The sequence below is a fragment of the Ceratosolen solmsi genome, unplaced genomic scaffold, assembly GCF_000503995.2.
Source record: "Ceratosolen solmsi marchali unplaced genomic scaffold, CerSol_1.0 scaffold10, whole genome shotgun sequence".
NCBI lineage: Eukaryota > Metazoa > Arthropoda > Insecta > Hymenoptera > Agaonidae > Ceratosolen > Ceratosolen solmsi.
In genome coordinates, this window is record NW_011948412.1 from 27,177,155 (window position 1) to 27,193,836 (window position 16,682).

General features: G+C 22.6%; 1 protein-coding gene across 1 annotated transcript; it reads left to right on the top strand.

The window, feature by feature from the left end:
* The first annotated feature begins 4,145 nt into the window (after positions 1-4,145).
* LOC105366679 (uncharacterized) lies at positions 4,146-13,490 on the top strand. Its single transcript, XM_011505200.1, has 5 exons — positions 4,146-4,351; positions 4,960-6,661; positions 7,158-7,613; positions 9,635-9,920; positions 13,038-13,490. Exons 1-5 carry the CDS (start codon positions 4,146-4,148, stop codon positions 13,223-13,225), a joined length of 2,838 nt encoding a protein of 945 aa, XP_011503502.1. The 3' UTR covers positions 13,226-13,490.
* Positions 13,491-16,682: the final 3,192 nt, after the last annotated feature.

The window sequence follows — 16,682 nt, forward strand, 5'->3', positions numbered from 1 at the left end:
GCCGAGGTGATGACCTTTTAAGTGCTGAAATATCGATGAAGCTAGTGTAAATCGTATGTGCACCTGCGTTCATGACTTTCTTTAGAAGTATCGTATTTAAAAGTAAGGTTATGTAGAAAATATTTCATACATTATGCTGAAAACTCGACTTGAATGCCCCGCGCCGCTAAGCGACGGTAAGAACTTTTATCGACAAGATGCTGACTTTTTATCGGAAGGTTTGTTTCAATATTTTTGAGAAATAGACAACGGTATTGTTCGTCTTATGTGCTGGATTTTTCAATTGCTAATTCAAAAGCTATTTAATTAACAACAATGAGAGGGATATATTATATATATTATTGTTATTACATTTAATTTTTTATTTAATATTTTAATTTAAGTAAATTGGCAGTTTTAGTAATTGAAAAACATGTACTGAGAATCTATTAATACACATTTTTAATTACAATAGTAATTGGTTTTTCGATTATAAAATCATATTCATAATAAGGTTTAGTAATGTCAAAATCTATTCTGATAGAAAAAATATTTATTTAAATAGTTATAAATTTTATGTTTAAAATAAAAAGATATTTTTCTATATTTCTTAATTAAAAGTGTGTTGTAATAATCATTGGATCTAACATATATTTCTTAATAAAACTTTATTTAGTCAATATAGAATTTATTAGGAAATAATTAGCAAATTGTATTTAAATTAAATAATTATTTCAATAAAAAAAAATCTATATTTATATATATATCTTTAATTATAAATACATTTAGTATTTGTCCAGTCTGACGCAACTACTTATCTAGTTTTTGTGAATTACTGATATTTTGTACTAGTTTAAAATTAAATTTGAAAAATAGTAATTACTATATAAGATATTTAATATGTTATAAAATGCTTATTTTAATTAATAAGAAATAAGTAAAATGTAAAAAAATAATTTAATATTTTAAGATTATTTATTACAAATGAATTATAAAATTATTGTTAATTTTTATTTGAATTTTTTATAAAACTGTTCAATTCAGTATAGTTTTAATGGAAAAAACATGTATATTATTTTTAAATATTTTATATATAGGGCAGTAGCATGCGTCATTTGTTTAGTAAAAAAGAAATGAATGTTATATGTACTGTAATTTTTAATATTTTATTAATAACATAATTAATGTGCCGTACTTTCCTTTAAACAGTAGCATAGCGTTCATGTGATTTGAAATATATTTGTACTAAATGAGATATTGCTGGATTACTTAAAAGGAACAGTTCCATTTACAGAATATTTGTTAAACTATTTATTTTTTCATTAATAGAAATTTTTATATAATAATCATTTTTAATAATCCAAGATTATAAAATATATATTTTTCCTTACTATCAAATATTTATATTTTTATTTTAGTTAAAATATGAATTTTAGCTAAAAATTTGCATGCATATAATATAAATTTAGGTTTAATGTAGATAAACGTATAATTTTTATTTAAAAATGTATTTTATTATTCTTATATTCAGTTTCATTAAAAGTTATTTTTATTCATTTATTATTTAAATACATACGAAATTATTTAATTAATCCTATATAACAAGGATGAATCAACAAATTAAAATCATTGTACAATTATTCAATCAACAAATGAAAATCATTGTAATATTAAAAATTTTAATTGTAAATAAATTTAGGATATTACCGTTAGTTATTTATTTTTAAAACTCGTTAATATTGATTAAATTTAGTTAACTCTACTTTTTTAAGATCAAATGAATTTTTATGGCCAAAAAGAGTATAGATCTTAATTATTTACTATATTTTTGTTTTCATTTCAAATATTTATTACAAGTATGTTTATTCGTTTATTTTTACTTTCAATATTATTAGATAAAAGTGCAATATAATTATTATTGAATTAAAAATCGTTAATCTGTTTATAATGATGATTTTAAATTATTTGTGAAAGTTTCCTTGCTAATGGGAAGCTAATGAAAGATAGATGGAGATAGGCAAAAAGAGCGCTATTCATATATATGTAAATAATACAATTTAAAATGAAATAAGACTTGTGTACCCTAATTTCATGTTCTTTATTCGACAAACAAACTTTTTAAAAAAGCTATATGTATATATAGGCTTTGGATATTGTAAAATTTATCAATCACATATGATCTTGTAAACTGATTATTATGTTACAAATTAGTCATCAAATTAAATGTGCGTACATGTATATAAATGCATAAATGAATAAATCGAGACTTACTTGTAAATTATTGTATTTATTATTAAAAGTTGAATATATATAGTAAACGATTTTACTTTAGAGATGAAATTAATTTTTTTTTTATTTTGCATCGGATGTATAAAAATATATTAAAATAATGTATTTCTCGTCATTCGGTAGTTTTGATAAAGGGTTCGGTTAAGTATTAAAGATGTGTAGGTATCAATTTGTTTTTTATTAAGTTATTTGAATATTTCTATAATACCAAAGTAGCATAAATTCTATTTGAGTTGATAAATATTTAAATTACTTTAGAAACGAATAAAATGTTGAAAGAAAATATCTTTGAATAAAAGTGTAATAAATAATTATCAAAACATGTTATATATTTCTTTTTTCAAGACATCAAGGCAATATAAATATGTTTAGAGAAATGTTCATTATTAAATTAATATCATAACACGAAGGAAAAGATTTTCGGCATATCGACAATTCTTCCATGACGCTGTAATTTTGTAGTGAATATATTGATTTTTATATGTCATATATCATATTTTTATATAATATTTATAATTTTTAAATTTATATATTGATTTATGCTAAAATTAAAAATACAATTGAATTCAACTACCTTTAATTTATTGTAACGGAAAATTATACATTTTAAGAATTAATATTAGTATTAAAAGCTTAATTCTATTAATAGAAATGAAAATGTATAAAATTAATAATTACAATAAAAATACAATCGTCAGATTTTATCAAAAGCCATAAAATTAAAAATAATTTATTTAAATAATTTATATAAATAATGTATTTATATTTTAACCATAAGTAGTAAGATTACTAAATTTCATATATTTATGTATAAAAGGTGCACAAATTGTTATATATTGGTTACAATAAAAAATTATTTGTTAAAATTATTAATACTGATATAACAATTCTCACCATTTGGGTTGTCTCAAAAAATATATATTTTAACGATAAAAATATTTTTTTCAATTATCATAATGAATAACTGTAATAATAAAATGAAAAGGGATTTTTTAATTATTTGAATCAATATCGCTTAAATTATGGAATTTATTTATCGTTGGTTTAATAATTTAATACCGTAAATTAGATTTAGAAAATAACTTCACAACAGATTGTGTATACAAATTTGATCTGCAAAGCATTACATCGGTTAAATCATAAAACTTTGATATATAATTTGATATATAATTGTTATATAATTGATATATAATTGATATATAATTTTTGGTATTCTTTTAAAATTGAATGTTTTCGCTTTAGCTGTAGTAAATTTTTCTAATTTTTAATTTGTAATTTTTTTCATTCATTTTTATCAAGAAGATATATTTATTATTTCTGTACAATTAATATTTATTATTTATAATGTTTCATTGGAAAAATTTGTTTGATATATTGTACGAAATTTTTTGTTATTTTCCTTCGGTTTCTTATAATAAACCCATAAATTATATTTCGAGATTAATTTGTGTAATAGTTTATTGTAATATACATGCAGATATTTAAGTATATGGTTGCCTTGTACATAGTTTCTAGTAAATTTATCTTTTTTTTTATCTTTAATATATACTAGATTGTGAAAAAATTCAATTACACAATATTTTAAAAATTAATTGATTATATTCTTTATATTTACTGCATTTCACTTTTGTAATATTGACTTAAATAAAAGTATTCCTACGTTTTACTCATTATAACCAAATTAAGAAAATAATATTTGTGTTCATCATTTAATTAATTAGTCGATAAGTTGTATAAAATAGAATGCATTTTTATTTAGCGATATGTAAATTCTCATTATGAAATAAATATATAAAAAAGTATAAATAGCTAATATACTTTTGTCGATTTATTGTTATAGTATACACCATCGGAGCAGAGGAAGAATAGTTCGCCGCATGGGTGCCTGGGCTGACGATCCTGTTGCGGAGGAGGTGGTGGAGTCGGTGGAACTATGGTCATTTAGATCTGTCTTTGGCTTAAGATTTACGTGGCAGCAACAGCAGCCCCGAAGGAGAAAGCAGAGAAGATCATTGACAACAACGACCAAGAAATTCTGCGATGCTGGCGGCGGCTCTAGTAGAGATAAACGTGTCATACTCTTGTACTCATCATTGTTGCCATTACGTCGGCAATTTACCAGACAACTTTACGAGTGGCCCATATTACCATTATTTAAATCAAGGACGAAATTAATCCGTCAACAAGAGCAATATTAAATTTTTTATGTTCTATAATTTTCTATTATTATTTATTTTTTAATTTACGCTAAATTTTTTTATTATAATTTGTTTTGATTTACGTAAGGTTTAAAAGTGAAAGTGTTACGTGCACGAGGCATTTTTAAAACATATAGAAGTAACGTTTATTTGTTAAAAAGAGAGTGTGACAAAGTGGTCGAAATTATAAAAGAACACGAAATTTATTGTATTTTTGATTTAATATATAAGGTAAAAAATTCATCAATTAACTATATGAAAGAATTGAAAAGTACTACGTAATTTTCTATCAGATGGCTAATTGGACTAAATTTAATAGTGAGCGCATAGACTCCAAACTTGTAGGCGTTGATAAAATAGACATTATATCGTTTGAAAAGTCTCTTGTTACAGTTTCTACCATCGATGAAAATGCAACAAATACTACCCGAAAGATTTTTATGCGTCAGAAATCACATGAATCTCTAAAAAACGATGACACTGCAATTATCAGGCAATCTTTAGTCGATTGTGACAACGATGATTTTATGAATATTCTTGAAAATCATGAAAGTTTAATACTAATTAATGAATTGAATTACGAAAATCATTTAGCGCACGTGGAGAATAAAATTGTTAGCGACTTAGAGTGTGGCACAATTATTAATGAATCTAATAATATATTCCGTTACAATACTGATAATCAAAATTATGGTTCTAAAAATCAGAATGACGTGAAACAAGAATTATTTCAAGATAATCAACATCAAGCACCGCGAAGATCTAGTAGTAAATATAAAGATGGTAATACACTAAACTCCCAGAAACTGAAGAATATTTTCAACAATGATAAAGATGGATCATTTGAATGTGCAAAATCTAAAAAAAAAAATTTAGTTATTAACAAAGATAGTACAAAAAAATTAGTAAACAGTAGCCACAAATCATCCTGCTCTCACGTCAAGCAAGTGCAGCATCATGTACAGTTCAACCATAAACTAATTGAAGGAAACAAACTTCCTCATAAGAATAACGATGGTTTGGAAAAATTAAGAGTAAGTTCATCAATCTCGACATCATCATCCTCTAGTTCTGAGGACAACAGCAGTTTAGGACATTTGTCAGAAGCGAGACCACCCGACGGTGGCTGGGGTTGGGTCATTGTTGCAGCTTCCTTCATGGTCAATTTGATTGCTGATGGTATTACTTTTTCATTTGGTGTTATCTATCATGAGTTTCTTAATTATTTTGGTGAGGGTAAAGCTACAACATCATGGATTGGTTCACTTTTCATGGCGATGCCTCTTCTATCTGGCCCAATAGCAAGCTTTTTAACGGATCGATATGGATGTCGAAAGGTTACCATAGCAGGGAGTGTATTAGCCACTACAGGTTTTGTCATCAGCTACTTTGCCAATAGTATGGGAGTCCTAATATTGACTTTTGGTGTATTGGCTGGATTTGGATTGTCACTTTGTTTTGTAGCAGCTGTTGTCATAGTTGCTTATTACTTTGATAAAAGAAGATCTTTTGCAACAGGATTATCAGTCTGTGGTAGCGGAATAGGTACCTTCATATTTCCACCTCTTATTCAGAAATTATTGAATGAGTATGGATGGAGAGGTACAACTTTGATATTGGCGGGGTTATTTTTGAATTTAGCGATCTGTGGTTGTCTGATGAGAGATCTTGAGTGGACAACAATAAGAGCTAGAGTTAAGACGGAAGAACGACGAAGAAATCGTGAAAAAAAAAGGCTTAAAGTACAAAGTTCAAGCGCAGATTCTTTTTCAGCGAATAGTTCTATAAACGCTGCACAAACGATGAATGGAGATTCAAAACGTGCTTTTGCCTCGGCCAACGCAATGATTATTGAAAGTCTGAAGCTTCAAGACGAACATGAAGGAGATAAATTATTTTCTAGTCTCGTTAGTCTACCGACATTTGTAAAAAATGGAGAGAAAGTACCATTGGAGGTATTGGAACTATTGAGTACCAAAAAGAACGTGTATAATGTATTGTTGCAAAATTATCCAAGTTTATTGATTTCATCAAAAAGTTTTAGTGACTCAGGTGGGCTTCATGATCAGATAAATAAATCAACAGCAAGATTTATATCTGTTGCCAGTCCACTAGTAAATCAAGATAAAAACAAAGTAAATAATGATTCGTTACCGTTTCGAGAAGTAGATGATCGAACAGAACTCGATTGTCAGGTAAAATATTTCTTTATGATCTTGAAATGTTAATATTCATTCATTTATACGAAAACATATGAGTTAACCTTGACAAGAGATTCACAGTAGGTAATCAAAAATATCGATTGTTTTGAAATTAAAAAATTTGTATTTTTCAATTTTTTGAATATTTGAATAAATACAATTATTTTTATGATAATTTTAAATATGTTCTTAATATAATCTAAACAAGCTCACAAAATATAAAATTAGTATATTAAAATATACTCTTCTATTTTAGTGTGATACCAAACTCTCACAAAACTTAAATTTCCAATCTTTTGATTCAATTCAAACTAAATAACTATGGAGTATTTTTCATATTTGTATTTAATAAAATAGGCTAAAATCTCGTTTCAAATTTATGTAATAAAAATGTTTGTTGTTCTTAATAATTGTTATAAATGATATAGATTATTAGCATAATAAATTCTCTACTATTTTTATTTAACAACTAAATAACAATTTTACACAGAATTGGTGGCTGAAAAAACCTAATCCAGATACGCAGTTTCGACGGGCAAGTGCATTAGAGCATCCCAGAAGATTGCCCACAGCTTATCTTAAGGATATTCGCGTACATAGACATAGTTTGACATACCGTGGTGCCATGTTAAACATTAATAGATACAGACTACGTGCAAGCAGCTGTCCGGATATATATCGAAATTCAATGACAACCATTGCCAAACAGAAAATGATTTGGTACGCTGGACTTTGGGAATTCTGGGACCTACTAGTGGACATGCTAGATTTCTCTCATTTTTCTGACTCTCGTTTTCTACTGTTTTCAATCAGTAACTTTCTATTGCACACATGGTATGACGTGCCTTACATGTACCTCACTGATAATGCTATCGAAATGGGATTCAGTGATACGAATGCTTCCTACCTCATTTCTGTTATTGGCATCATGAACATGGCTGGCGAGGTCAGTCTAATTTTTATTAATCTATATATATATACTTTTAATTAAACATTACCACTAGTCGTATTTGTATGTGCCAAACATAAAAATTAAATCTCGTCAACTATCTTCCGAAGGTTTATAATTACATTATTAAAACAATTAATTAAAAAAAATAAACCGTTTTTCAAATTTGTTAATATGAATTTAAATTAAATTTAAAGATACATAATATTTCGTATACATTTTTCAAACTAAAAATAATCTAAATAGTATATTTGCAAATAAAATTGTATATATTTCATTAGCATAAATGAACTTATACTTTTACTTTAAACATATTTATCAGTCGTTGATTATGATTGAATTTTTATCAAAATTTATGTTTTTCAATAAATATGTATTATAGTAATTTATTTTTGTTTATATTCTTTTATAAATTTACATATTAGAAATGTACATTTTCAATAATAATTGATGATCATATTTTCATAGCCAATATTTAATCGATGATTGAATAATAAAGATTTTTAAATTATATAAATTTATACTTTCAAATAAAATTTCCGCTATTAAATCAGAAATCTTAACATACATAATTTATTTACTACATTAGTTCAAATAGCAAAAATAAACTCAATTGTGAAAATATCTGTTAAAATAAATGCAACAAATGAAAATTATTTTTTTTTGTAGTAATTTGTTAAACATTATTTATTTCACAATATATTGTAGATCGTGATAAGAATTGTATAAAATTAAATCCAGAATATAATTGTTTACTGTTTTTATAACTGAAAATGATGCCTCATGAGAAAAGTAATAAATTGTTAAATGTACAATACGTTTTTCCATTTCGTTTTATTTCTTTGAGTCGTTGATAATAATCTTTCTTTACTTTACCTTAAATGTTGATAGAACACTAAAAAAGCGTCATGTTCTAAAAAGATTAAAAAGCTTTAATAAATAATGTCTTTAAATTGTTATCGCTAGTAATTAATCGGTTATTTATTGGTCTATTATGTATAATTAGTGTATATTGTATGCTTAATATCTTCTACTTTTGTATGTCTTAAGGATCTTTTAAAACGTTATTTTATATTACTTTAAATTTAATCTGATAATAGTTAATTTATTTTTCAGTATATCGTAAATTTATTTTATACATTTTATACATTTAAAAAATTTATTAATTGAGAATAAAGCATAATTTGGAGCAAATATTTAAAGAAATATTAATATGTATTTTGCAAAATAATTTTGTTTGTTAACAAAAATTATAAAATCATTAAAATACTTAACACAATGAAAAAATAATAATAAAACTGCAATTATTTTTACAATAATTATAGTAAAAGGGGAAAAATGTATTAGAGAAATATGAATAATATTTTAATTATATATATTATAACATTAATTATTAATTATTAATTATTAAAAGAAAATGTATTGATCATAAAGTCTTCATTTTCTTACGAAATCAATTATCAGATTAAGAGTGTTTAAAAATTATATTAGCTGTTATAATTATTTATATAGTTATAAGTATATTGTTAAATAAAATTTTAAACTTTAAATTTTCATAGCCATTAATAATTTAATTAATGACTTTTATTAATGATACAATTTTTTATTTAAACTTAATAGTTATATGATCGAGCATTTTATTTATTTAAAAAAATGAGTTTAGATTAATCAATTGCATATATAAAAAATATTAAATATTATAAAATCTTAAGAAAAATGAAAAGTAGAAAAGTTATTTCTGATTTTATATCATAAAAATTGCATGCCTATAAAATTCTTTTAGAATATTAATGCTATTTTTATAAAAAGAAATAAATAAAATATAAAAATACAAATATTTCGCTATATAATTTACAGACAATAAAATTATTACATAGTTTGTAATTATTCTTTTACTGTAGGTAAGACATATTAACTTAGTAAAAATTATCAAAATATTTACTAAAAGTAAACAACAAGCAGGACATCAATAAATAAAGAGAATAAGAGTTTGAATCACAATCGTTCTTGATTCACAGATCCTTTTAGGATGGGCGGGTGATCGAGCGTGGGTGAACGCATCGATGGTGTATGCAGTATGTATGGCACTGTGTGGGATCTTTACCGCACTGATACCGTTGACAATCAAATGCTACTATATGCTGAGCGCAATTGCGGGTGCCTTTGGCTTTTTTATCGCCGCCAACTACAGTCTCACCAGCATCATCCTCGTCGAGGCTATTACTCTGGACCGATTCACTAATGCTTATGGACTATTACTTCTCGTGCAAGGCATAGCTAATCTTATGGGTCCGCCTCTCGCAGGTAAATTTTTTAAACATCAAATTGTTAAAGATGTTTGATTATAATTCTTATTGATTAACTTCAAAATAAATTTTAGGAAAGAATTTATCGTGGTTTGTTATGTTTATTGATCGACATCAGATATAGTAATATTTCTATTTAATGAATTAAACTTATAAATGAAATCTTAATTATACTAATCTATTTAGATTTATAGATGTGCTTTATATCCTATTTTTTATGTAATAAAAAGTTATAAATTTTTATTATCATTAAAAAAAAAGAATTTGAATGTTTTGTAGTATAAATATGATACAATATTTCAATCACACATAGCTTTGATTTATTCAAGAAATCAATTTGAAAAATAAGTGTTTTTAATATTAAAATAATTTTCTAATAATTAAAATATCATTCAAGATAAATCATATATAAGTAATATCGACAGATGATTAATTTTAAACTTATTTTTAATCAAAGCTGTTTGTTGATTTTTAAAATTTATTCTTAATAAAAATCCACACTATGCAAGGATAAATGAGTGAAAGTTTGTGCAAGAGATTTAAAAATGGTTTTAGTATGAAATGAACGTGCATAATTAATAAAACAAAATTAATATTAATAAATTTACCTTTATTAATTGGATTTAAACAAAATTTTTATATGTGTTTATTAAAATAAATTTGTACAATACTATTATAATAGTAACTTTTGTTATGGTAATATTTTGTATTTAGATGCATGAGTATATCTATATTCACGTGCAAGCATAATGTGTAGTGCTGTAAATATTAATTTTGTAAAAGGTACTTATTTATATTGGTTATATAGATATTTACTATTTGCTAGTATATGAGTAAATTTATAAAATATCAAATCTAATTTCATTAATTTTTTATTAATAATTATAAGATTCTCGTAGTTTAACAAATTAAATTTGCAAAAATTTATACTGATCAAAAACTTGTTTAAAATATTTCACATGATATAATACAGAATAGATGTTATTTTTCTCAATTTCTGCTTTTAGAACTAATAACTAAAATAATAATAATATAAAACTGAAATTATTAAATGTCCTTCGAATATAAGGATGATAATTAATATTTTCATAATAAATTAGTATACAGGGTTCTGTACAAAAATCTGTACAAATTTTTTTGTATTAACACATTTATATTAATATATATGTGTGTGAAACGAATGGAATAAATAGAGGGAGCATACAAACAGTTAGACTGAGTTCATAAGAACGAATTGAGATATCAAACAATTGTACTTTTGCTTTCGGTTTTCGAGTTGAATGATACACATCATACTTACAAAGCCAATAAACACTACAAAATGGAGTGATAAATAATCAACTTTTTTTTAACCAAAAAAATCCAACTACTTTCACTGTAAAATGTATTAAGATCTGACTACGTTTATAAGTCCTAAAAATGCATGTATTTATTTCCAACTAATCATTTATTTGATAGTGCATTTAAGATAGTATTGCATTTATTATATCATAATTTATTTAAACAAAGACGAAACAATAATAATTTCATTATTAAATCTTTGTTAGAATTGAATATATAAATTGTAAAATTATATTTCTTTTTTATGTTTACTTCAAAATATCAATAGAAATTATTTTTATTTTTTTGAATTAATTTTTGTTTGTATAATCTTGCTTTGCATGTAATGGTTTAAAACAAAATAAACATCTCAGATTGAATAAAAAAAATTTTTAATATTTGTTAATATTATATCAATAATTATAATATTTTATCAAGTATTCTTCAAAATATAACTTACATTTTTCATTTCTTCTCCCCCTCCTTCCTGTGGAAAGATTATTTAAGTTTTATATAATATTATAAATTATAAAAACAATAATGAACATACGTATTTATATTTTCGTTTTGTTCCCCTTTTCTCTATGCCATTCGCCAATTCTAAACAACAATTTATAGCTATGCGGTCGTGTATATGCACGTAAGATTTCTAATTGATAAAATGTTCAATTTCATTATTTTTAAAAGATAATTGGCTATCAGATATAAAATATTCATCATTTTATCAAACTTTCGAAACTTTATAATTTAATAGATAAAAATTAGGCAAAAATTAAACATTATATGTTATTTCTATATATGCACATGTATAATATATATAAGCCTACAATAAATATATATTTATAAGTATACACAACCATACTGTATTAACCATAATATTAATTTTTTTCGAATTTACTTCATAACGAAAAAGTATTTTAAGTTATAAATTTTTATAGAATTTATATTTTATTCATATTAAAATACACAAAAATATTTAGAATAAGAATAAAAATATATTATTGAGGAAAACGTAAAAGTTAAATTTTATTTGTACATAAGTAGAGTAATGTATGATTATTTTAAATATATACTTACACAATTTGAACTTTGTCATTTGCAGTAAATAAAAAGTTTAATATTATTGTAATAACGTCTGTAACGTATATATTATCTTTTATATAACAAAATATAAAAATGCTAATGAGAAAATTTCATTGAAATAAAAAAAATCTTTCAGAAAATTTCTTAATAAGTCTTAAAGATATTTTATTATTTTTATAAAATTCATAATTATATATAAATACAAAAACTGATGATCCCTTAAATAACATTAGAAAATGTATACAAAATAAATGTATTGTATTGTATTATCTGTCTATTATCCAATATGTATTTATTGTTTTATTATAATAGAATTAATAAATATAGAATTTTTATTATTTACATTACTTTAAATGTAGTAGAATGTATCAAAGTATTTAACGTATTTCAATTAAATAACTTTATCTAGGTTTTTTATTGTAATTTCTTAAAAATTTTGTTTAGTTCATATTTATATAATCATTGAAACATGGCTGTTGAGATTTGTGTGATTTTAAAGCTCTTTTTATGTAATTTGTTATTTAGTTTTTAATTATATATAAAGTTGATTAATATATAAAACTGAGTAGATGTATTACGTATGTGCTAGTACCTAATAAAATTAATAGATTACTTTCTATTATAGTCTCATTATTAAGTGAAACTTAACACTTAAAAAATTATTTGTTTTATGTATTCTATTTGATAACTTGTTTCCTTATATGTAAATTAGGTTGGCTGTATGACATAACTGGTACATATGACCTTTCGTTCTACCTAGCGGGTTTCTTCATTGGCCTAAGTGGAATGATGTTGATGGTGATGCCACTGATAGACGTATATCGAAGGTTCAAGAAATCGAATGCTCGCAAACGAACCAATGACACAAGCCGCAATTTCGCCGATATCAATAATGTCTGAAAAAATATCAATGAAGCAGAAAATCAACCGGATCTGACTCGTTATGTAACAATGTCAAACATTGTTGCGCCATAACACTTTCATAAACATGAATAGCATATTGCAAGAAATGAAATCCAATTTGTGATCTTAAGGCGGTTATATTTATTTATATTACAGAAATTAAAAATTATAATAATTAAAAATAATGAACAATTTTCATTCAGAAGCTGTACCTCCTTTTTATAGAGGAACAGACGATTATTAAAAATAATTATTAAATGCATGTACTTTATCTTTCATCATCCTTTCTCTTTATATCTTATGCATATACACTATTCTCATACATACTATTCTTACTCTCTTAAATATTTTATGTATCTTTTCATAATTTTGATTCGAGTATGTAGAAATAAAGCCAAAGATATTTTCATCTATTTATTCATTGAAATAATACGTAAATTTTGTTATTCTTATTTGACTGATAATATTCAACTCAACATATATTTTGAAATTAATTAATTTGTTCATGGCAATTTATCTTGAAATATATATGTGACCACCTTATGTATTAAAAATGATTCCTTTTATGAAAGATTGAACAAAAACCGTTTTGGTTTATTTTTAAATAAAACTAAATATATTTTAGTATATTTCCTCGTAAATTTAATTGTTTCGAATTCTATTTACATAAATCTGTTGATATAATTACTATTAAAAAAAAAAACAATTTTCTAGATTTAAAAATATAATTATTATTCATAAAGTTTAAATAATTTATCTTTTCATAAATTAAAAAGTTGAATTACAATTACTATATTTGTTTGTACATTTTCAATATATACAATCAAGTTTTCTTATCAATTCTAAATATTTAAAATGATAATAAATGTTTTTAATCTTTTTTTTTTATTTCATTTTTTTTTTATTTTTTATATTTTATTATTTGTTGAGTATATTATAATGGAGATAAGTGTATTCATCACTTTTTTTTAGTTATTAAGAATTTTATTTTTATTTAAATAACTTATTCCAATATATTTATTTATATTTGTTGAAAATACTGTATGTAAAAATATTTAATTAATTGATTTAGTATAAAATATAATATTAAAGTCTTCTTTGTTTAATCAACTATTTTGTTATAAAAAAAGATTAGTACAATTATTGAAATTTCAATCACATTTTTTATTATTACTTCAAGTTATTTACATACGATTATTTATTTCGTGTTTTAATTTATTATATAATAGTAAAATTAGTACTTCAAATGATACATTATATTTGAATAAAAATTTTAAAAACACTTTAATAGTATTTTTTATAATATACGTGTGTAATAAACTTAGTTTATTTCACTTGAATAAATAATCAAATAAAAATTCTTCAAAATTAGAAATAAGATAAATATTGAATATTTCATTTATTTATTAATTTCATTTTTAATGTTTGTGACGCGTTTTTTTAACATTGTTATGTGGTTTATTTAATTAAAATATAAAATATAATATAAAAGGATTTATATTAACCAATATCTAAAAAAAATTAATATTTAATATATTATCAATTATTTTACAAAAATAATTTTAATAAATAGAATCAATGAATTTGAATTAAATGATATATTTTATTCCTTTCAAGAAATATATATACGTAATTATTATTAATAACAATAGCAACAACAAAAACAACAATAATAATAATAAAATAATAATGTAGCCTTTTAGAGTATCCACAAATCTTCCAGTGCTATTTATAAATATTAAAACTTCTGATATTTAATGTGAATTTTAATTTAGATAAAAAGAAACTTTTTTTATATATGAATTATAAATAGTGAATACATAATTAATTAAAAACAAAATCTACACTTTCAAAATGCAATGCTAATTAATTATAATAAAACGATTATAAATAGCAAAAGAGAAGAACAATAGCATTAGTACTATTGTATGATATAATATGTATAGTAAATTATAAACTAAAAATAATATATAAATATTGAAAAATCATACCTGTATATATCTTCAACTTAAGTGATTTTATTTTTTTATATTTTTCTAAATATTCAGCATTAAGTAAACATTATTTAAATTAGAACCAAAAAAATTTTTCATTAACTTTTTTAATTTCTTTACTTATTTTATATATCATAAGATTTATTTCTTACGAATGAACAAATTAAAAATTATTTTTAGTACTATAAATAATTCAATTAATAAAGATAAAGAGATTTAGCTGTTCATTGGTAATTTTGAATCACAGAATATTATTTGAATAATATTTTTAATGATGTTTTTTAATATAGTTAATTGCTGAAAGCTAAAAACATTTTTTTATATACTCTTAAATAAATATTTAACTATTTACTTTATTCCAATTTGTTTTACTTATTATTATTATTATTTATAATTATTTAATTTCATATTTGTAAGTGGTTCATTTTTAAAAGCTAATGCTTGATTTTTTATTTATTTTTTTTTAATATAAATATAAATAAAATGTGAATAATTAAAAAGAAAATAGGATTGAAATTAATTTTTTTATAACTGTAGAGTATTTATTATTGATTATGAAAAAATAAATCTAATAATGCATAATTTTATATTATATTTATATCAGTTTTATAAAATTTCACATTATTTTCACTAAGATTCTATGGTTTTCAAGTTTTAATAGAGTAGTTAATAATAAATATTATGAATATGCAATATATAATAATAGTTTGGAATTTACATTTGTTAATGTAGTGGAAAACCTAAAAGATAATGTTTATACAAGCAAATTATATGAATTATAAATAACAAAAACTAGTCGATAATGATAATCAATAATTCCAGATGAGTTACTGTAGGTTATTGTTTTATCTATTCTATGCTTGTGAATATAAATATATCAAGTAAGGTGTTTAAAGTTAAAAAAAAATCTGTATGTTTGCATTCACATATTTTTTGTAATTACTTGTCAAAATTTAAGAGAAAAAATATTGTTATTTTGTAATTTTTAAATACATATTTAATTCGTATTTATCATAAACGATGCAATCTAATAACATACTACATGAAATAATTTTTTATTTAAAATAGTTATTTATAGTTTTTAATATATGATATTTAGAATATTTAACTTATGGAATTTAATTAATTTTTTAAAATAACATTTATTTTATTGAATACTATAATTTAAAAATATAAGCAATTTATAGAAACATTTATGTAACTATATATAACTAAAATTAAGTAAAAAATACCGTTTGATAAATTTATGAAAATAATACACCCCTATTTGTCTTAAAAAAACTTAAATTATAAGAATTGATTAAGTGTTATACTAAAATATAAAAAAATATGAATAGACACAAAATTCTAGCTTTACGGTAATGATAAAAAATACCACATATTAAATTTAACGAATAAATAAAAAAAGAAGATAATAAATTCTTTCTCATAGTTTTTTGCGTGTGTAATGTTATTGTATA